We start from the raw sequence: 24,833 nt of genomic DNA on the forward strand, positions 1-24,833 counted from the left end.
CTCTTATTATCGAAGAAAACACCTCGGTTGTTATAAACTTATCCAAACATCGCATCACAGCCCACACATCGTCGTAGCCTAAAACCACTTCAGGGAAGTTTACCTACAGTTATTCGGTGTTCAGAAAGTATTAGGTATTTGGCAATATCCCGAAACTATTTCAGCAACCAACAAGAAGCAACTCAGCAATTATTAAATTTAAGGTCAGGCTATTAGGAATCATGGGACATTGCGTACAAATAGCTTAAGTAGGTATTCGTTAAATGGACCCAAATATGTATTAACTTTGGAGTTACTCTAAACAGATGGAAGGTATTATCTAAAATAACTCGGATTTATGAAATATGTAGATACGTTGAAAATAGACTCAGTTTATCCTCCCTCACTTAGAAAGATCGATACAGATTAAACATCGTCGTTACCATACTCGAGTATATTTTATTCAACTTCAACTCTTATTCTTATTCCCTCACGAAACAATATGGATTTCACGAAGGATTTGTAAAATAAATATGGACTGTGAATACCTACCTTACCTATATCCATCTCAGTGAAATTTCCTGCTTAATCAAAATTCAGAGCTTATTCCACCGCATATATCTAGGTACCCAAAGTATATAGGTATAAAATTACATACCTATATTCGTTAATATTGCTAATCCGGTTACTACGAACGGTGTTGATTTTCCGAGTAAATTATACGTAAATGCTCCAAATGAATAACCAACAAGGATACCCAGAGCTTCGCTGCTTAAAATTATTCCCATGTATTTGCTCCTTGAATTTTCATCTTGGTAGAATATCTTCGCACAAATACACATTCCTGCCATAGCATAAAAATTAAGAATGACGAAAATTTCTGAAAAATGTTGGTAATTATTACCTACTAACGTAGGTAAGGTAAGTATTTATCTACTTCGAACCAATCAAAACTTATTACCCGATATTGTAATCATAATGGACGCAATACCATGTAATCCTCTACAAAGTATCAGCACGATGAAACTATTTCCAAAAGCAAACGCTATAAAATAATAATAAAAATATATAAGGATTAATTACTTATATCTAGATATACCTTCGTATCCCAAGTTGGTTTTGATATAATAACGAAGATTAAGTTTCCAATAAGTAAATAGAATGTGTTGCATATAGAAAGCTGTGATACCTTTACCTACCGAAGTTTACCCTCTATTTTATGTACAAGTATGTACAGAGACAGGCACCTTTTGCTGCACCTCCCTAGACCTAATGCCATTTCACGTGAAAAGGTATAGGCGTTTTAATCTTCGGCAAAATAACAATATGTCGTCGTTAATTTGATACGATTTTGAGCTGAAATGCTCAACAATGAAATATACGAAATGGCACGAGGTCAAAGCAACCGTGAAATTATTTATTGGAAAGTAATCGTCGTCGTTTGATAAGATAACCAAAATACGTATCTCTCTACTAACCGAAAGAAGTCGCTAATAGTATTATGTTGCCTATTAATAACGACACATAATATCCTATTTTCGAAATGAGCATCGCAACTAGCGGATTTATGGCCAGTTGGATTACCGATTTCGAGGATAATAAAACCGCCGCTTTTTCCGTTTCTGGTGGCAGCATTTTTTTCATTGATCTATAAAAATTACGATGGGAAAAATCGAGTGTAAGTAGGCTATATAGAGGCGTATTGTATACTTACTGTGGTCTAATAATTTGCAGAAAAGTCGTAAAAAAAATTACCGCCGAAAGATTTTTCAGCTTTGCTTACTTATAAACTAGATCCATGTAGTGTTTTGTGGCGCTGGTGTTTGATTGTCGAATATTATCTTCGGAGTTTTCAATGGTGTTTAACATATCTGGCAACACTGGTACTGAAAAAATAGGAAAAATGAATTGACCAGTGGGTATTGAAAACGCTTCAGAATTGAGAATTGATTTAAAGATGAAAAAAAAATCAAAAACATATTTAAAACGTGTGGTTCTAATACCCCTGTTAATTGGTCTCTCCACTCGGGTAATATCACCTAATATGTGCCAATTTTATCCTTCATCCCCTCCTATGGACAATATGTGAACTATAGTCGCGAAAAAAAAGTCAGCAGAGTTTGACCATATTCAGCCAAAACCTTCATTTTGAGTTAAAAGTTACTCAGAAAAATTTTTGGCACTGGAGGTGCCCTTTTAGGAGAGCAATAAGCCCTCAAAGAGTGGGCATTTTCGAAAAAAATCACAATTCTTTTGTTCTGGTCCTATTCATAATCTCTTTTGGAAAAAATGGCCTGCTTATTTTTGAATAAATTTGTGTTTTGAAAATGTTTTCTCAAAAAAATTTCAAAAGTTTTTAGATATTTTTCTCAATTTTTTGAAGTTGGTAATAATGACCAAAAAATTGGTACCACTGCGTTTCAAAAAATGTTCCCAATTTTTGGGATGATATCGTTCAATATATTGGCATGATTATAGTTCGAAATTTTTGCGAAGAAAAAATGTCTGAATCATCAATAAGGTACACATGTTTTTTTACATCTGAAAACTTACAAAAAATGTTTTCTGCTTTTTAAAAACTTGAAAACAAAATTAGATGAATTCTTGACATCATTTTAGACATTAAAAAACTAAAAAAAATTGTTGAATTTTATAAACTTGAAAAAAAAATGAATGAATCGCTAAAATTATGGCAAACTTCAAAAAATGACTTTCTGAAATTTTGTAAGTCTTAAAAAAATTGGAATTCCAAGCCTTGAGTTAAGCAAGAATTACTCAATGATTTAAAACTTTTCTTTGCAGATGAAATTTCAGCCTCATTCTTACATTCTAATCCTTGAATTGAATGTGGTCCATTTTCGTCAGAACAGGCAGAGACGCAGGCAGAGCATTTCAAAGGGGGGGGGTTGATGTTTAAAGTGCAACTTCTTTTCAAATTTTTTATTTTTATATACTCATAAGTGGTAGGTTAAAAACAAACATTCCATTGTTTTCCTCCCTAATCGATTCGTTTGTTGTGGGTTCAGCAGATCTTTGTATTTACAGTCCTGAAAAAATTTCTGGGTGTAATTTATAAAAAAAGTTCAAAATGAAATCCAGCATTTTAAAACTTTGATTCAAATACAATTTCTCAAAATCTGTTCCCGAAAGTTCAAATTTAAAATTTTTTTCTGAGCCAAAGGAGAAGGTGGGATTTTTTTATGTTGAAACCCCCAAAACTAGTATTGACTCACTTCCTCCATAATGGATGATGAAAATTAGGAACCTTTTCTCCCACTTCTGTCTGATTTGCAATGGAAGAGTAATTTTTCAATTTTTATAGGATGAGGGGGAGGGGACGTGTCATAAAAGTTTTGCTTGGAAAAGGGATTAGGTACATTCAAAAAAACTTCTTCAATAGAAATTTTAATTTTTGAACAATACTTAGTACCAATTTCATTTAATCCATTTCTTTATTCAAATATTGGACGAGACCTGTTTGTTGAGTGCCAACACTGTTTGTGAGCCGAGGAAGGGTTTTTCTTGAAGGGAAATTATTCAGAGAAATTCCACTACGAAGGGAAGAATTTTTTAAAAAATGCAATTTTTCATCTTTTTTGATTTTTCCAACTTTTGGAGGCCTTTATACGAAAGAATCAGCATTAAAATGATGACCTGAGAGAGCTTGCATCTAGAAAATGGAGTTATTAAGAATAAAATTCTGACATAGAAACGAAATGTTTTCAAATTTTTCATCGAATTTGATTTATTCAATTTTTAAATTTTTTTTTAACTTCGAGAGTATCGAAAGACTATACAGAATAAATGCATACGAAAATTTTTCGATAAAACTTTGTAAATAACTTTTCAGATTAGGAACAAAAAAAATGCAAAGAATAAAGAAAAATAAACTTGAGGGGCTTTGTAATACACGAGGACTTTTTTTTTTGTGAAAAGTGCATTATTTTAGAAATTCTGATGCATAAATCAGGAATTTTTAAATGAATGGATTTTTTCATTTTTTAAAATTTTTATTACGTAAGTATAATATATTATTTATTTTAAAAAAAGAAATATAATACGAATCAATTGTAGTGACCTGTCTATTACATTTTTGAAAAGATATCGATTCGGTGTCTGCTCAAAACCACTTATCTGAATTATTATTCCATGCAAATTACCATTCGAAGACAAATACACACAATATTCGATTCAAATTTGCTCATAAAATAGTCACGATCAGAATTCCACTCGAATAAGGCATAAACACACATATCTTTATCTATGCATGTAAAAGGGACCTATTGAGAATTCTTTCCCATGTGTGATGTAAGATATGTATACTCAGCCTATATACAAATGCATAAGTTTAAGTATACCTATACTACTACAAATCACGAGAGTTCGTCTTATGCTAGAATGAACCAATTCCAACTTGATATTTGCATTTAACTTCAAGTATAGGATTCATTCGAGTACGAAATTCGTTTGAAATCTGATGAGAATACTTACCAACTGAACTCAACAGTACGTTATTTAGAAACATGGATAAATATATGACTAGAATTGAAACGTACAAAGCTCCATTCAGTCGTGTTACTCGTTTCACAGTATCTAAAAAAATGAAAAAAAAAACCCACAACGATTAATAAACAGGCAATTTATGAATACCTACCCGTAAAAATACACGACGAGGCTTTTATGCAAAATGAGCAACTTCGTAAGTAGGTAAGGTTCCTAACAAAACTTTTTCGGGAATGCTTAAAAATTACAAAATTTCACCTCCTCTTTTGAGGGGGGGTTCGGGTTATAAAGCAGGCGATTTCGTTAAAGAATGTTGTCAAATTAAACAACGCGCCGTCTTACCCCGTGCATTTTTGCCACAGCATCTGCGAAATTCTCGACGCATACGATAAGAACCCAGTTTACTATGAAAACAATTCAACGAACAGAGAGCCGAGTCGAGTCCAAGCCTGGGGGATATTCTCGTTTCGTATAAATTTTGTAAATTCATCTAAATAAACTCTTAGATTATACGTTCGCGTTGATGAAACAATGCAGATATATAACTTTCCAACGCGGTTTATTAAATAAACAAATTAATGACGCGATGCTCCAAAAAGTTGATATTTTCCAACTTCTTGGATTCTTTCCAAGTTTTCTTCATTCGCCGCTGACAAACTGGAAATCGATTTTGTATATTTTTCAGCTCGATGAGAACAAGAGTATGGCCGGGCCGTAGTATACGTAACGTATTTTCAACCGTTATCTAAACTAAAAACATCTTTGTAGACTGAAATTGAATCATTGCACAAGCTTAAATAGTGGTTTTATGAGCCAACAGAGATTAGCTTATAGGTCTATTGTTAGCTATTAAAGATTTTCGCAAATGATTTTTACACACTAATGAGTCGTATTTGATTAAGAGTCAGATAAAGGATTAATAATAGAACTTGTCGTATCGTATTCGCATCTTCATCGTTTAATTCAATTTAAAAACTCATTACGACGTACTTCTGACAGATTGAGTGCGGCAGTGGTTGAAAAATTGGAATTGCTTATTCGATAAAATGAAAACAATGCAAAATTTAATTATGAATCACTCGAATCGGCGTACATCAGGTTATTCAAGAGCAGATACTTCATTAAAAATGATGGAAATTTCAAACGATTGTGATCTAATCATTTTTCTGTAAGTTTCATCAAGGTGAGGTAAGGGGAGAGGAGGGGAGGGGAGTGGGACTCTGATCACAATGATGTAACGAATAGATATTATTCACTTATCTCCCAAAAAATAAAAAAAAAATCATGATGAAAGAGAGAGATTTTCGATAGAAAAATTGTCAACCAAAAAAATGGAGAGCTTTTTTTCAATTAGGTAGGTTTATTTTGACCTCCAATTCAATTTTGGACCCACTTGTGGTTCATTTTGATCCAGTTTCCGAGTGATGCGGTAAGTTTGAAGAAAAACCTATGCCGACAATGTACTCACCGCAACAAAAAAACCCCAAGTAGTAATTTTCAGCTCGTTTGGGCGGCATTTCCTCTGGCTTTTATCATTGTATGACTACGTTTCACACACAAAGAGGGCCTATTTGTGATCTGTTACATCTTGCAAAGCACTCGTCATACCGGGAAAACCCATGGGGGATCATGAATTCACGTTTGGGCACTTTTCAGTGCGTTTTCATCCAGTTTCCGGATAATGCAATGAGTTTGGAAAAGAATCGATACTACATAAAAATGAACTCGGCGCCTCAAAAAAACCCCAACACAAGTTTTCAGTTCGCTTGGCCGACACATTCTCCAGGTTTTTTTCGGCCCCCCTCTACCTCACTGTTCCTGATTCAACTCCAGGTTCTTACTTGGGTCTGAAGACACCCACTGATTGAACTTGTGAAACAGGGTCTGTCTCAACCACAGGTCCTTACTTGGGTCTCAGCACACCCACTGGTTGAAACGGTGTCTGTTTCAAACATAGGGACCCACTTGGGTCTGGAAACACCCACTGGTTGAAACGGTGTCTGTTTCAAACACAGGTACTAACTTGAGTCTGAAAACACCCACTGATTGAAATGTTGTCTGTTTCAAACACAGGTCCTAACTCAAGTCTGAAAACACCCACTGATTGAAATGGTGTTTGTTTCAATCACTGGTTCCAACTTGGGTCTGGAAACACTCACTGATTGAAATGGTGTCTGTTTCAAACACTGGTCCTAACGTTGGTCTGAACCCACCCACTGATTGAAATGGTGTCTATTTCATACACAGGCCCCAATTTGGGTCTGAACACACCCATCTGATTGAAAAATGGTGTACCTATGTTTCAAACACTTGGTCTCAACTTGGACCTGAACACACCCACTGATTGATATGGTGTCTGTTTCAAACACTGGTCCCAACTTGGGCCTGAACACACCACTGATTGAAATGGTGTTTGTTTCAATCACTGGTTCCAACTTGGGTCTGGAAACACTCACTGATTGAAATGGTGTCTGTTTCAAACACTGGTTCTAACAAGGGTCTGGAAACACCCACTGATTGAAATGGTGTATGTTTCAAACACAGGAGCTCACTTAGGTCTAAATATACCCACTGTTTGAAATGGTGTTTGTTTCAAACACTGGTTTTAACATGGGTCTGAAAACACCCACTGATTGAAATGCAGGGGTGCTAACCTTAATTATTTTAATTACAATTACGGTTTCACTCCAATTTTTCCTTGAAATTTTTCGGTTTTCAGTTTGGTTTTAGTTTTGAAATTCTAAATTTCGGTTTTTGGTTTCAGTTTTGATCTTACTTACAAAAATTTCAGTTTCAGTTTTGGTTTTCAGTTTTTTTCAGTTTTACATAATTTTTTTTTTCAAATATCTTCAATTCAAAATTTCTCAATCTCAGGAAACAAAGTATAGTAATTCCATAATAATTCTAAAAAAGTATATATTTTTCAAAAACAATAATCATATAATTTTTTTAATACATGAATTTGTAATCAAAAGTCAAAAATGTGAAAAAATCCCCCCAAAAAAATTGAAAAAAATGAAAAAAACCCAAACCGAAAACCAAAAAAAAAAAAACGAAATAAATTATATCAGTTTGGGTTTTGGTTTCATTCACTCTGCTTCATTATTAATGTTATGATTTTTTACAGTTTTTAAAAAAACTATGAAATTTCGGTTTTTGTTTTCAGTTAGGGTTTGAAAATGGCTAAAATTATGGTTCTTGTTTGGGTTTTGGTTACTGTTTTCGGTTTTTGGCGGTTTACGGTTAGCACCCCTGTTGAAATGGCGTTTGTTTCAATCACTGGTTCCAACTTGGGACTAAACACGCCCACTGATTGAATGGTGTCTGTATCAAACCCGGGTCCAACATGGGTCTGAACACACCCACTGATTGAAATGGTGTTTGTTTCAATCACTGGTTCCAACTTGGGTCTGGAAACACTCACTGAGTGAAATGGTGTCTGTTTCAAACACTGGTTCTAACAAGGGTCTGGAAACACTCACTGATTGAAATGGTGTATGTTTCAAACACGGGAGCTCACTTCCCTATTGACAAAAATTATGCGATCGCATGCTAAAACGCATGCTTTTATGCATAGCACAAGCACGCGTGAATTTGGACTTTTTTCAAAAAAAGCATGCGATTCAGCTTGCGAATATCATGCATAAAAGCAATGTTAAAGCATATGAAATAAAATAAAAATTGAAAAATTTTTTGCCCTGAGTGGGAATCAATCCTGGGACCCGCGGTTTCTGTTTCTCCACGTTACCTAACCACCTCGGCCACTTCGCTGCTTGCAAAGAATGGAGTTATTTCCCCATAAATGTTTGCACTTTTTGGACTTGGAAGAAAAATTAAAAAATTTTATAAGTTCACAACACACACACATTTATGCGGAAATAACTCAACTCTTCGCAAGCAGCGAAGTGGCCAAGTGGGTTAGGTGATGCGGCAACATTGAAATCGCGGGTCCCAGGTCCGATTCCCGCACAGGGCAGAAAATTTTTTCAATTTTTCTTTTATTATACACGCTTGAACGTTGCTTTTATGCATGCTATTCACAGGCCAAATCGCATGTTCATTTTTGAAAAAAGTCCAAATTCACGCATTACGCATCAACACGCTTGTTTTTATGCATAATTTTGTCAATAGGGTTAGGTCTAAAAATACCCACTGGTTGAAATGGTGTTTGTTTCAAACACTGGTTTTAACATGGGTCTGAAAACACCCACTGATTGAAATGGTGTTTGTTTCAATCACTGGTTCCAACTTTGGTCTAAAAATACCCACTGATTGAAATGGTGTCTGTTTCAAACCCTGGTTCTAACGTGGGTCTAAAAACACCCACTGATTGAAATAGTGTCTGTTTCAAACACCCCGAGCAGCAATTGAAAAACAGTTCTGCATGCGCAAATGCACGCGGTTACGTGGCGGATCACCAGCAGATCTGCCGCAGCATGCAGAAATCTGGACTAACGCGTCGTACACGCATGGCGTTTCTGCCCTGCGTATGACAGGCGTTTCTGCGTGGATTTCCGCTGACGTTTTTTGGATAAATTTACGCATGCGTTTTGCTGCAGAAATGCATACATTTCTGCACTGGCATTTCTGCACGCGTTTTGCATCTACCACTATGATGCATTTCTGCTGCGAATTCGCATGCACTTTAACCTATGCTTTCTGATTAGTAGATTTCTTAGTAAATGTTATTTATGTATTTTTCTGAGCATGTTTTGCTAACAAGGGAGGTTTCCCAATTGACAGAAAAATTGTTAAACCGAATAAAGCTAAATTAAAGAGCTTGTAAAAATATACCATCTGCCAAAATTTCTGCTGCTCAAGTGCATTTTTTGATCTTTGCTGAGTTTTTGAGAATAAAATTTAAGCCAAACTGGAAAAAATCAAAGTTTCACCAAATATTCGAGACTCGCCGAATTGATTGAAAACGTTTACGAGTCATTTTCAGCACTTCTGGAGCCTCTAGCAGATTTTAGTAACTTGAAATTCCCACCCAATGTCACGAAACGAAGATGGAAAACTGAAAATACACACTGTTCCTTAATTGCAAAATTGGTTTCAAGCCATTTTGGAGGCCCAAGGGACTTTTTGGGGAAATTCCAATTCTACAAAAGATGCCTCAGAATTGCTCCACATTAACTTCAGGGTCATTCCATGTAAACTCAAGCAACGTTTTTGAGTCATGTCTTTCGATTTTACTCATTTTTTTTTACATTATATATATACCCATCCAGTAAGTAATAACCCCGCAATTAGTTTGGTCCCAGCACCCTCAGGGGGTGGGTGTGGGGGCTTCCATTATTTTCACATTGTCTCGAGGTACTCAACTTCAGCAGCCCATTCCTTCAAAACTATGATACTTTAATCAAAACTGATTTCACTGTTCGAAAGGGCATTGCATTTACATCTTTTTACGCATTTTGAAATTTCAACAAGGTCGCCGATCTGAATGTACACATTTAATTTTTTTATCAACTTGAAAATTCAGTCCAAAGAGAGTGTAAAACATCAACATCCGCTGGTCCGTGATAAACAATCAATGAATAAATCTATCTATATATCTACGTATTTTTAAAAATGTGGTTTTGGTGATATTTGCATTAATAATTCTGTTGTGTTCAACCATGCGGAAAGCATTGTCATCTGTGTGCTGCGTGAGAACAATGACCAACAGGTTTAGTGGATCTTTTGTAGGGTAGTTTGCGAAGAAGACACAGCATGTAGATCTCACTACACAGAGTACAGAAAGAATCTCCGTTTTATTCACTTCTCTCTCTCACTCTCTCTCACTGTCTTGGCTGTACTTTTTCAGGTAATATTCTAGGCTGATTTTTTAATACACTCTGTATCACCAGACATATGTCTGGCTATGGCTATACACCACGTGCATGAAAAATATCTATACATGTTCGTAACAATAAAAAAATGAAGCGATTTTTGAAGAAATTTATAAGAAAATTATTCGAATTCGTAGGTATTCCTTTTATCTTTTCATAACCTACGTGGTTATTACAGCTTTAGAGAGAGGGAGATGGGAGGGGGATGTGGATTGTGGCTAAATACATTGCGGACTATCTGAAGTTCACTTGGAGTACACAATGTTACAGCATAATCTCATTAGAAAAGCACTTTCAGGTTCAAAAGTGTACTTTTCAAGCTTTCATGACTCGTGAGTGGGGTGGGGCGTTGGAAAGTGGATGGTAGCCACATGTATTGAAAACAATCTCAAGTTCAGTTGAAGTCAACGATTCAATAGCTCAAAATTTCGTAAGAAATGCAAATACAGGTTCAAATGCAATTTTGCTACATCGCGTTAGTAATACTACTATTTTTGTGAAAGAACTCAAAGGGAAACCTTTCGAGGTGTTCGTCTACAATATGAACTAGACCCTATTTTTGAAAAGTGCATAGTCCAAACCCTCATAACCAAAATTCCAGCCACCCAAAAGCATTTTTCAATTTTTGACGAATTTTTGAAGATTCAAAATGCCTTTTTTGAAAAAAATATGTATTCGAGTAATTATTTGCTGAAATTATGGAAATTAGTACTGAATGAAATATCAACTCGCTGGAACCAAATTTCAACATTTCTTGGTCTTCTGGAGCCTACTGCGAGATTTTCAATTTTTTTGGAAGGTGTTGAAATCAATTTGGGCAGCTAAAAATTGAGTTTTGAATCAACCTTGACCTCTTTAGAGTGTATTTGTATATTTAGAATCGAGTCTATATGTTATCAACTTATCAGATTTTCACTGAGACATCAGACCAACAGTGTACTTTTATAACGACAATGGCTGCTAGGCTGAAAAAAAGTATATCTATTATGAACAGAACACTTTTTATGCTGAACAACATTATGTAAAAGTTGGAATGACATTATTTCGTAATGTCGATTTTGAAAAAATTGAAAGTTTGAGAAAAAATGTGATTTTTTGATTTAAAACGAGAAAAAAAGTTTTGATTGGTGAAGTTAAACCATTTGACCCGAATTTTTACATATCCGTTGAAAAAATTGAAAAACCCCTCTCACTCGATGAAATGAACTCATCACAAAAAAAATCAAAATTCCGAGTAAATTTGATAAAATGAACGAATTTCAATTTTTTTGCTACGAGCGTAATTTTCATCAACTTTTTCATGAAATAAGTCAGAAAGAGGTCAAAATAAGACAACTGAATAAATTTTAACTTTTTTGATCCTGGAATTGAAAATTGAATTTTTTTGAATTTTGATTTTTTTGTGATGAGTTCATTTCATCGAGTGAAAGTTTTTTAAAAACTTTTTCAACGGATACGTAACAATTGGAGTCAAATGGGTCAACTTCACTAATCAAAACTTTTTTTCATGTTTCAAACCTAAAAATTGTATTTTTTCGCTAACTTTCAATTTTCAAAATCGACTTTACGAAATAATGCCATCTCAATTTTTAATATGTTGTTTTTTAAGTTCACTGAAAACCTGGACACCACCTAGTAGCTTTAAAAAGGGCTAGATGGCTGCGATTTTCGTCATTGGTCATCCCTTCGAAAGGTCTTTCCACAGGAAAAATTTAAAAAAAAAATCGTCGACCCCCCTTACATCTTCTTGGTCGAATTGTTGTGGAATGACCCTGTATGTATTAAAATGCCGAAATAATATGATAGGTTTATGGTGTATACGACCAGAGCTGACTATTTTTTCTCAGTTTTTCAAAACTGCTCTGTGAAAATCGAAAAATTGCTCTGAAAAATCGAAATATCAAAATAGACATTTGAATAATGTTGCCAACTTTCTATTTTTCCTATACTTACTTACATATCTAGGCTGTGCTCGCGTATCTCGCGCATAGGTTGTTTGTTTGGCAACAATGGTGCATGCACGTCGTTGAAGCTACACTAGGATAAAGATATGAGAATGAGAGAGAGAGAGACTACCCATTTGACAACGAGCTATGGTATTTTTCTTGCCATTATATTGTATAGTTGTATACCTACTATTGAAGTGACAAAGCATATTTAACAATTAACATATTCAGAGAATTCTTCCCCCCTCCCACAACCTCCCATTCACACCTACCCTTAACGTTGACATTCCTTCTAGCTAGATTTTGTAAATAAAGAGAAACTGGTTCTCACGGTGTGACAGTGAAATGTTCTTCACTTGTATTCTATCTGTTGTGGTGTATTGAGCTGTTGAGCTAGTTTTTTAGTTTTGCGAATTCGTGATTTATTTTGTGATTGTGTACTTGCAGTTTTTTATTTTTACAAATTCGCGATTCATTTTGTGATTTGTGTACTTGTGGTTTTTTTGGCTTTTGCAATAAAAATAAAACTTGTATTTTTTTTCTCTCAAAAATGAAAAAAAATGCCAGTCCAATTTTTTGATATGTTATTCTACATAAAAAGGACTAAAACTGAGAATTTTTTTCAGGGGGACATCATGGTTATATTTAAATTACAAGTTTTTAAAACGATTTTTTTTAGGTTTTAGAAAGTGGCAACACTGATTTTGACATCATTCGTCGATTACCCTCTCAAAGTACTACAATTTGAAAAAAAGTTCAAAATTTTATACCACGTACAAGCGGAGCAATTTGCAACTGAAATTTTCCATTTTCAGCCATGTTGGAAAACTTTGATACGCCACAGCTCCGTCAAAAAAAATCGAAAAAATGTCTGGTTTGCGTCATTCGTCATCCTTTGATGACCTTTACACATGATCTGATTTTGAAAAAAATTGAAGAACCCTCGTGCAAAAATCCGCCAATTTAAGTATGAATACAATATTGGACAAATATCTAAATCCTTATTTTTGTTGTTTTGTATCTATTCTCTTCTCTGTGTACCTAACCATTAAAAACTAAGTTATGTACATATATATTATGTTTGTTATTTTCACATACAGTATAAATATATTCAATTAGCACAACATTTTTGCAAAATGTTTTTTCATTCATGTTTCATTTTTTCTATGCAATTATTTTCGAAGCACTATATTAGGAGGCCAATATTCAAGTCTCACAAGGGCCGCCCTCAGAATTTTTATTTTTTAGCCACGGCATCATAGGCTCATTCGCTCATATACTAGTACATGGCAGTTGTATGCACCTAAGCCTAAGGTATAATAACAAAAATGCCACCAATACAGGCAATATTTCACAGTAGCATCCGACGCGTAAATGCAGCAGAAACGCACGCGTTTCTGCGTGTGTGAATGCTGAGAAAGCGCACGCGTACCGCATGCGGAATCGCATGCAGAAATGCATACGTTTCTGCATGCAGAAATCATTCAAATTAGTCCAGAATTACGCCGCGTTTTGCACGCAGAACGCATGCAGATCGCCTGCAGAATGCGTGCGTTTCTGCTATGCAGAACATATGCGTAAATCAGTTAAAAATTGCTGCTCGGGACTGGTCGGAGGGGGTTTTTGGCCATTTTTCTCAATTTGTTGAAATCCGAAATATTGACACAGCTGCGCTCCAAAATATTTCCTCAGTTTCAAGAATGATATCTTTCTATATTTTGTTGTCAATTCGTCATTAATGCGAAGCTCCGTGTGGCCAGCCCCGACCATGTGGGGGTGAGGGTCGAAAATAGTGCCAATCGTTTGTGCTTCGTTTGTGCACGTTTGTGCACTAATTACTTTCGTTTGTGCTCACCCCCTTCATGGCGTATTTGAAGGGAGCCTTGGTCGGGGCTGGGGACACGCAGCCCCGACCATGAGGGGGAGGGGGTTGAAATTAGTGTCAATCGTTTGTGCTTCGTTTGTGCACGTTTGTGCACCAATTGGTTTCGTTTGTGCTTGCTCCCCTACAAAGTGGAAATGGTCGGGGCTGGGGACACGCAGCCCCGACCATGAGGGGAAGGGGGTCGAAAATAGTGCCAATTGTTTGTGCTTCGTTTGTGCACGTTTGTGCACCAATTGGTTTCGTTTGTGTTCGCTCCCCTACAAAGTTGAAATGGTCGGGGCTGGGGACACGCAGCCCCGACCATGAGGGGAAGGGGGTCGAAAATAGTGCCAATTGTTTGTGCTTCGTTTGTGCACGTTTGTGCACCAATTGGTTTCGTTTGTGTTCGCTCCCCTACAAAGTTGAAATGGTCGGGGCTGGGGACATGCTAATAGGGGGAGCCCATAGGAAGGGCTTTAGAGGAATGAAAACCATACACATCGTTTGTGCTTTTGATGCTGAGGATTGTGCACTCATCAAATTGACCCATTGCGTTCGTTTTGTTATACTTGTAATTAAAAGCGTAATTATTCTTGGTCGGGGCTGGGGACACGCAGCCCCGACCATGAGGGGGAGAGGGTCGAAAATAGTGCCAATCGTCTGTGCTTCGTTTGTGCACGTTTGTGCACCAATTGGTTTCGTTTGTGCTCACACCCCTACAAAGTTGAAATGGAAGGGGGCTGGAGACACGGGGGTGAAATGGGAATTTTGAGAAAAATAACTATCAATGAGTAGGGTATCGTTTCCATATGATTCGATACCGCTGAGCACGAATATGACCTCAGATTTTCTGCTACACTCACCTACCTCTCTCTAGAGCCCCTCAGCCCCCCTCAGTTTTCACGATTTTCGAAATAAAGTTTTTTGATGACATTGGTGTCGTTTTCATATGATTCGATACCGCTGAGCACGAATATGACCTCAGATGTTCTGCTACACTTGCCTACCCCTCTCCAGAGCCCCTAAGCCCTCCTCAATTTTCACAATTTTCGAAATAAAGTTATTTTGATGACATTGGTGTCGTTTTAAAATGATTCGATACCGCCGATCACGCATATGACTTCAGATTTACAATCACCTAGTCCTCTCCAGAGCCCCTCAGCCTACCTCAATTTTCACGATTTTTAAAATAGTTATTTTGATGATGTTGGTTTCAGAAGACAAAATTTTCAAACCACTAATTAACTCAAAAAGAAGCTACATATTTGGAAGTTTCTATCCACTCAGTAAATGAGTAGAATCAAAAAACTGTTCTTGGATTTTGATGGCAATTGCCCAGGTGGACAGAAAACATGAAAATACGATCGGGTCATTTTATCCAAAAACAGGTTGGGTGGGTGGGGACCGATGCAAAAAAATCAGGATAGGGTATTAAAAATAAGTTCTCTTTGAGGAGGGACTTTTTGCTCGTAATGAAGGATTGCATTGAATTTGGTTTATATCGTTCCACGAATTTTTTTCTTTGGAAGATTGTTTTTTTTTCAATTTTTGTACCATTTGCAAAGTGATTAAAAATTTACTTCTGTACTGATCTCCTGGAATACCTAAGCATGTATTTTGTTAAACACATACCTAGGTATACGCTGAGGGGCTCTGGAGAGGGGTAGGCAAGTGTAGCAGAACATCTGAGGTCATATTCGTGCTCAGCGGTATCGAATTATATGGAAACGATACCCTACTCATTGATTGATAGTTTTCTCAAAATTCCCATTTCACCCCCGTGTCTCCAGCCCCCTTCCATTTCAACTTTGTAGGGGTGTGAGCACAAACGAAACCAATTGGTGCACAAACGTGCACAAACGAAGCACAGACGATTGGCACTATTTTCGACCCTCTCCCCCTCATGGTCGGGGCTGCGTGTCCCCAGCCCCGACCAAGAATAATTACGCTTTTAATTACAAGTATAACAAAACGAACGCAATGGGTCAATTTGATGAGTGCACAATCCTCAGCATCAAAAGCACAAACGATGTGTATGGTTTTCATTCCTCTAAAGCCCTTCCTATGGGCTCCCCCTATTAGCATGTCCCCAGCCCCGACCATTTCAACTTTGTAGGGGAGCGAACACAAACGAAACCAATTGGTGCACAAACGTGCACAAACGAAGCACAAACAATTGGCACTATTTTCGACCCCCTTCCCCTCATGGTCGGGGCTGCGTGTCCCCAGCCCCGACCATTTCCACTTTGTAGGGGAGCAAGCACAAACGAAACCAATTGGTGCACAAACGTGCACAAACGAAGCACAAACGATTGACACTAATTTCAACCCCCTCCCCCTCATGGTCGGGGCTGCGTGTCCCCAGCCCCGACCAAGGCTCCCTTCAAATACGCCATGAAGGGGGTGAGCACAAACGAAAGTAATTAGTGCACAAACGTGCACAAACGAAGCACAAACGATTGGCACTATTTTCGACCCTCACCCCCACATGGTCGGGGCTGGCCACATGGAGCTCATTTTTCTCAAAATAATTTGAGAATATGCTGCTACAGCGAAAAAACGTGATTTTTTCGAAAATTCCCCAAATTACAATTTCTGACGAGTTTGGTAAAAATCCATCTTTTTTTTTTCATTGCGATCCATCCTAATTTACATATATAGGGAGGTTTCAGGATTGCAAACACTTCTCAAGTAGGTAGTCCATAAATGGAATTTTTTAGCACACTTTTCAAAGAGTTAGTTTTGAAACAGTAAAAATAGTACATTCACTCGCACTTCCACTCCCTTCAATTTTTAGGACCGGCAGCCCAAGTTGCACACATGTAAGTACATATATGGGTATAATTTAAATTGCCGTTTTAACGGACAAGGCAGCTCCTCTTCCTTGAGATACAAAAACAAATTTTCAAAAATTGTCTTTTCAACACAAAAACTGTCAAAATTCATGCCATTTCTTTTTAAATGAAAAAACTGAAAATAGTTTTTAGCTAAAAGATCAATATTTCTTCGCAGTTGATAATCTCCCAGTTCTTTACCCCTTCTCCTCATTTCTCCCTCCAACGTATCGCTTCAAGAAAACCCCCGCACAAGGTATTTGGCTCATTTCAAGCACCTAAAGTGTAAATTATAACAGCTTAATCACTGCTATCTATGGCAGGTAGTTATAAAATTTAATCGTCCCGTGTACTTACCACAAATATGAGCTAGTTTTCGCTTTTCCTCGTTTGCTGATTCTGAATACTGCAGAATATTCATCACGGCAGCAGCAAAGTAAACAGAAACGTGTACCTCTGATATGAATTATTCTTGCATTAAGCGTTGTCGGACATGGTTAACGTATAATTTATCGTGCCACTGAAATGAAAACCTTTGCAATTCTCCAACACGTGTTATGAATGAACCCACGCGAACCATCTACGAGTCTACGACGATGTAGATAGTCCTCTCCTCGTCCTTTTTTTTTCTCTCGCAATCTTCTTCACTATTACTCGGTACAGCTATAAGCTATTTACTGTGATATCAAATTTTTTATATTACTCGATAAATTAAATTATATACATACTACCAACAAAATACACCGCCTAATAAAATTATTCGCATCTTATATGAGACTTTCAGCCTAGTCTATACTTACTTACATCCAAACGAAGAAGACAAATACTTGATAGTTAATTTTTTTTTTATATTTTAGGTGCCATTTCACGTGCCACATCACATACAAAGAGTTTTTGCGAAACGTGGTATAGCGAAAATTAATTTTCATAATGTGTTTATTATCGTAGTATATAGGATAGTATTACTGTTCCAAGATAAATACATTACGGAAATGTTTCCAAAAAAAGCAACATTTTTAAGATGAGCTTTCAAATGAGAAAAACATCATACCGTTTACCAAATTGTTTTTCATATTCGCAGCTCGTTATTCGAGGAAAAAAATTTAAATTAGTTATACGCACGTGGGCGAATACACCATGGCAACTTTTTACCTAACTACTCACGGTGTAGAAAATTATATAGAATAGAATTTGTTCAAGCTAGGATTTGTTATTCTATCTAAGTAACTTAGCCCTTCGCTATTTTTTTTTGTTTCAACATTTTCATTTTACTTTTGCTTCATGCAGCTCACTAATAACAAAGATACCGCATCATATTAAATGCTGAGAAAATTTACATTAAACTAACCTCGGATGTTTGTATACTTATACACGATGCGAAGTTTTTTCATAAATAAAACATATCTAGGTAGTAGGTACCTACAATCGAAAAGAAAATGGTGAAAATCTACGCTACTATAAATGATCACTATACACAATCTCACTATCCGAATATTCGCGTACTTACTATTTATACTCGTGAAAAGGGTGGAATATTTATACTTCGTAGGTGGTAAAGGCTATTCGAGCGTTTTATTTTTTATTTATTTACTTTTTTTTTCTTCTTCTTCAAAGAAAAATGTAAGCTTTTAGCTGCTTAAAATCGAGCGTAAAATGTAGTAGTGAAAGGTAAAGATTCTAATGATTTATTCTTTTTCATATCTATAGACAACATTACTCTCTCTTCTCTACTATATTGTAAGTTATGTAAACTGAAAATTTTCCACTACATTTCACCCTTATATCCGTAAATAAGCTTAGCTCATTAAATGAATAATGACCATTATTTTTTATAGCTTTTTTACATTTTTTTTTCTCTTACAAGTACTGGTTAGTAAGTATTGATGAGATGTTTCATTTATTATGTTCCAGTTGACTTGATTTTCTCGTACAACATTTTATAAAATAGAATGCCTTTGAAAAGATACTCGTCGTACCTACCTATCGTTATCAGAACTTTTTGCACGATACGATGGTTTATGCAAAAAGTACCTACCTTATATCTTGTCTGTAGGAGGACTAGGTCTGAAGTTGAGGTAAATTTGGCCTACGTTTCCTCCATTTTCTTTTTTCCTTCGGCGTGCTAGGGAGGTATATTCGATTTTGGTTTATTAAGGGAAGGCACTGAAATTATAGCGGAAAGTTAGACTATATATTCAAAAGATTATTACACTTCGAATAAGTACCTAAGCACTTCCCTTTTTTCATAGCCGTAAGTTACTGAAATTATGACAGCCTAGTGAATTACCTGCCTATTGTAGGTTAAATTATTGGGGAGAAAATGGAAGTATAAAATAAATAAGTGTTTTCTTTAGATGAACAGAATCAACTCCATGTTGTCTTTTTTTTACCCGCAGTGTTGCCATTGTTCAAATGGAAATGAGTTCTTTGGTAGATGGTCCGTTGTCTCATGATTGGAGTAGGCGGGTCATTCCACGTCAATTGGACCAAAAAGTGGTAGGTGGGTTCGGCGATTTTTTTGAAATTTTTCCTGTGGAAAGACTTTCCGAAGGGATGACCAATGGCGCAAATTGCAGCCCTCTAGCCCATTTTTAACGGCAGCCAGGGGGTGTCAAAGTTTTCAGTGAACCTAAAAATATCATCCATTTCAGCAGTGGATTACTCGATAACCGCGATACCTACCAAAATGGAACATTTTCCCATAGTTAGAGGTTTTGAAAGGCTTTTTGGTGATATCATAAAAATCAGTGTTGTCACTTTTTTTCGTACAAAAAATTACGTTTCATATCGTTCCGACTCTCAAAAATTCTAAAAAAAATATATTATGGACAACTGTTTATGCTGAACAACATATTAAAAAATTGGGATGGTAACTTGTAACAAAGTCGGTTTAAAAAAATTTAAACTTTGCGAAAAAATGCGATTTTTTGATTTAAAACATGAAAAAAAGTTTTGATCAGTATAGTTGACCCATTTGACCCCTATCTTTGCGTATCTGTTGAAAAAGTTGAAAAAACCCCTTTCACTCAATAAAATGAAGTCATCACAAAAAAATCAAAATTCAAAAAAATTCAATTTTCAATTTCAAACATCAAAAAAAGTTTAAATTTATTCAGTAGTCTTATTTTGACCACTTTCTGACGTATTTCATGAAAAAGTTGGTAAAAATCTCACTCACAGCAAAAAAAATAAAATTTGCTTTTTAGTGTGCGTAGCACACTATTGGTTTCGCTTTGAGAAATTGAAATTTCAATTGCAATGAATGTTCTTTTAAGCTATCCAACCGTTTTTTGTACCTATTGGACACCATTTGAGAATCATTAAGGCGGAGGGTATAGATTTATTTTCATTCAATTCGGATGGGTAATTGCTGAGTAATTGCAATTTTAGTTCATTATTTTAATGCATTAAATCCTAAAAAAGGGAAAAGGGGACTTGTAGAACACCTGCCGCTCATTTTACCCTGCTATACCCCCAGTCTATTCCATCACCAGCTGTGTTTCATTGTACCCTGTTACACCCCCGGTCTGTTAGCTGTAAATTCCAAGTGGGAGTGGTTTGGTGGGGCGTTTACCACACAAATATATTATTTTAATGCCCCAACCCTCGTAGTGAATTGGTGGCTGAGTGGATAGGGCATGTAGGTAGGAATAGGAAATTTAGGGACCCAGGTTCGAATCCCCATGAGGTAAGTAGGTAGGTGACAGATTTTTCGTAGGAAAATTGGATAGGTAAATTCTTTGGAGTTACTACCTATGTAGTACATGATAATGGGGTTGCTAACTAAAAATTCATTTCATTAATTTTTTGTCTACCTATAGCCATAAGTATAGTAAGAAATACCTTGATATGAATAATTTTCAACTTTTTACTTATAATTTAAAAATTACTTCAAAATGAGTAATTAAACTAATTTTTGTACAATTGAAACATGAAATTTTTATTATCATGATTTAGTAAAAATTATTAAAACAAAATGATTTTTACTATTGGTACCTATAGCAAAATTTATTAAAATCATAATTTTTACTATACGATTACAGTAAAAATTATTGAATGGGATCTGGTACTTAATTGTGCTAAATACCAGTATTTAGTTAAATTTTTTTGTAAAAATTACCCATATTTTTTTTCGTGTAATTTAGAGGCAATTCAAATTCTTAACATATTTTATAAGATTTAATTCTTAATTTAGAATAAAAAGCAAGTTCTGAAAGTTGGTTTGAAAATTTATAAATTTGAAGACAATGGAAATTCTAAAAAAAATAATATGAAAATTTGTATTTAGAGACGCTGCGAATTCCAAAAATTGATTAAAAGTTCTGTAAGTTGCAGATAATGTGAACTTGAAAATTATATGAAATAAGTATTGTAATATTTATGAACAAGATGAGAATTCTGAAAAATTGGAGGCAATGTAAATTCCAAAAATTGAGTAAACGTTTTACAATTTGTGGACAATATGAACTTGAAAATTGAATTTGAAATTTTTTAATTTAAAGACAATAAGAATTCTGAAAAATTATTCAAAATTTGACTATTTAGAGGCAATGTGAATTCTAAAAATTGATTGCAAATTTCCTAACTCAGCAGCAATGCAAAATTCTGAAAATTTATTGAAAACTTTATGAAATTGTAGCGATGGGGAATTCGGGAAATTGATTTGAAATTTTGTAAATTTTAAAACAATGCAAACTATGAAAAACAACTAGAAATTTCTTAATTTAGAAGCAATACAAGCTTATAAATTATTCTGAAATACCTATTGTAATTTGGAAAATATGAAAACACTGAAAAACAATTATTATTTTGAAGCAGTGAGAGTTTCAAAAATTCTCATTACTGTGACATGGTTGATTCACTTATGCACTACCTAGATGTAATAACGGTTATAGCTGTAGAAAAGGCAGCTAGCTACGCACACTTTGCAGCTAAGCTTTGCTTAGCTGTCTAGTTTTTGAATTTTTTGAATTTTGATTTTTTTGTGATGAGTTAATTTCACCGAGTGAAGGGGTTTTTTCAACTTTTTCAACAGATACGTAAAAATAGGGGTCAAATAGGTCAACTTTACCAATCAAAACTTTTTTTCATGTTTTAAATCAAAAAATCGCATTTTTTCGCAAAGTTTAAATTTTTTTAAATCGACTTTGTTACAAGTTACCATCCCAGTTTTTTAATATGTTGTTCAGCATGAACAGTTGTCCATAATATATTTTTTTTCAGAATTTTTGAGAGTCGGAACGATATAAAACGTACGTTTTGAAACTTTTTGAGCTAATTTTTTGTACGAAAAAAAGTGGCAACACTGATTTTTATGATATCACCAAAAAGTCTTTCAAAACCTCTAACTATGGGAAAAAGTTCCATTTTGGTAGGTATCGCGGTTATCGAGCAATCCACTGCTGAAATGGATGATATTTTAGGTTCACTGAAAACTTTGACACCCCTTGGCTGCCGTTAAAAATGGGCTAGAGGGCTGCGATTTGCGCCATTGGTCATCCCTTCAGAAGGTCTTTCCACAGGAAAAATTTCAAAAAAATCGCCGAACCCACCTACCACTTTTTGGTCCAATTGACGTGGAATGACCCAGGCGCTTTATTCAAAATTCATCAGCGAACGATTTTTTCACCTCTGGGTAAATCATTCACGAACCAATCATCTTCAATTTTCATTGAAATAGACTTTACAAAATTCAAATTTTGCCACGTTCTCGTTCATTGGATTTGATTTAGTTGGGATTCAGTCGTTCTCAAATGATCCTTTGATTCTGAGCTAATCATTATAGCGAATGAATTGAATCCACTTTTTGATAAAAGAAGTACCTAAACCCGTCAAAATTTCATCATGTCATAATTTGAGCTTTCAGTGTTCATTCGTTCGCGATCGAATCACTATTAATATGGACTTGATAAGGCCAAATTTTGCTACAGTTTCTTTTACTGGATTTGATTTTTAATAGTGATTCAGTCGTTCCAAAATGATTTGTCGATTCTGAGCGAATCGTTCACGAACAAAATGAGTCAATTTTTGATCATATGTAGCATTGAATTGAAATTGTCAGTCTCTTTATGGGTATCTGGTATCATTTATATCTGATTGGAGTTTTCAGAGATTCATTTGTTCGCGAACGATTTGTCCTAGAGTAAAAATCGTTCGAGATCGATTCACCATCAATTCATATTGATGGACTTAATACATACAAGGCCAAATTTTGCTACATTTCCTTTTAACGGATTTGATCTGAGTAGTGTTTCGGTCGTTCCAGAACGATTTGTAAATTCTGAGCAAATTGTTCGCGAACGAAATGAGTCAATTTTTGATTATAGGATTGAAATTGTCAGAGTTTCTTCACGGGTATTATTTATGTCTAATTGGAGTTTTTCAATGATTCATTCGTTCGCGAATGATTTTTCTCCTCTGAGCGAATCGTTCGCGAACGAAATAAGTCAATTTTTGATTGTAGGATTAAAATTGCCGGTTTTTTTGGGGTGTCGTCAAATTGTGTAGTAGGTACCTAAGATGTATTGTACCAATAATGTCGAATAAATTTATTTATTTATTTATTTATTTATATATGTTATTATTGTTATTGGAGTTTTCAGTGATTCATTCGTTCGCGAACAATTTTTACTCTAGAACAAATCGTTCGCGATCGAATCATCATCAATTCATATTGATGGACTTGATAAGGTCAAATTTTGCTACATTTTCTTTACTGGATTTGATTTAATAGTGATTCGGTCGTTCCAATGAACAATTTGTCGATTCTGAGCGAATCATTCGCGAACGAAATAAGTCAATTTTTGATCATAGGATTGAAATTGTCAGAGTTTCTTCATGGGTATTATTTATACTTATCTGATTGGAGTTTTCAGTGATTCATTTGTTTGCGAACGATTTTTCTCCTCTGGGCAAATCATTCGCGAACGAATCATTCACAATTTTTATCGGTTGATTAAAAATGTTTCGCGTTATCTTATCTTGTCTCTGATTCGATTTCCAAGTGATTCTGTCATTCTGGAAAGATCTATAATTTCTGAGCAAATCATTCGTGAAAGAATCATCTTTAATAATTTTTATTATGGCTTAAGAGTTATGAGTGAACACGATTCGAATCTTGTATGTAGGCCTATTTCTATTCGCGATTCGTGATTCGAATCATTTTTAGAGAGATTCTTAGAATTTAATGATTCGAACTGATTCGAATCGCCAAAACAAAGAATAAATGATTCGTGATTCGAAAATTTCAACGATTCACTTCACCCCAGTTGACCACACGCTAGCAAAAAGCTAGCAAATTTTACGCTAGCGCAAATGGTGCCTGTTTTTGAGACACTTTTTTAAAAAAATGCTAGCAAATCAGTTGCGGTTAGGTCGCATCAGCTTAGCAGAATTGCTTCTAAACAGCTGGCGTAGAGCTAGCAAAAAGCTATCAAAAAGCTAGCATTTTATGGACCGGTTCTGCTACGCAAGTGCAACTAAATCTCAACTCAAAAGCGCTAGCGTAAATCTAGCAAAAAGCTAGCGTTTTATGGAATCGGTTTTGCTACGTAAATGCGATCAAATCTCAACTGCAAAGCGCTAGCGTAAAGCTGGTAAAAAGCTAGCATTTTACAGGATCGTTTTTGCTTCGTAAAGGCGACTGATTCAGGACTGATTTGCTAGCATTTTTTTAAAAAAGTGTCTCAAATTCCGGCACCATTTGCGCTAGCGTAAAATTTGCTAGGGTACAGCGAGCAATTAGCTGGCTTTGATTTATTCCGAATAAAAATAAAAATAGGTACACCATGAACTAAGTACAAAAATATTTTTATTCGAAAAAAGAACTCAGTAACTTACAGAAATAGATTGGCCTTAAGACAATTAATGCTTT

At 35.4% G+C, this 24,833-nt stretch overlaps 1 protein-coding gene across 1 annotated transcript in view; it reads right to left on the minus strand.

The window, feature by feature from the left end:
• The window catches only part of LOC135841150 (chromaffin granule amine transporter-like), a 34,120-nt gene extending 16,382 nt beyond the window's left edge, over positions 1-17,738 (minus strand). Inside the window, exons 1-6 of the mRNA XM_065357978.1 lie at positions 17,318-17,738; positions 4,471-4,572; positions 1,763-1,865; positions 1,458-1,627; positions 941-1,024; positions 638-823 (exon numbers count right to left, since the gene is read on the minus strand). Coding sequence (XP_065214050.1) covers positions 638-823; positions 941-1,024; positions 1,458-1,627; positions 1,763-1,865; positions 4,471-4,572; positions 17,318-17,381 — 709 coding nt within the window. The 5' untranslated portion in view covers positions 17,382-17,738. The remainder of the gene's footprint in view (positions 1-637; positions 824-940; positions 1,025-1,457; positions 1,628-1,762; positions 1,866-4,470; positions 4,573-17,317) is intronic.
• Positions 17,739-24,833: the final 7,095 nt, after the last annotated feature.

This window comes from Planococcus citri, chromosome 3 (assembly GCF_950023065.1).
Source record: "Planococcus citri chromosome 3, ihPlaCitr1.1, whole genome shotgun sequence".
Lineage (NCBI taxonomy): Eukaryota > Metazoa > Arthropoda > Insecta > Hemiptera > Pseudococcidae > Planococcus > Planococcus citri.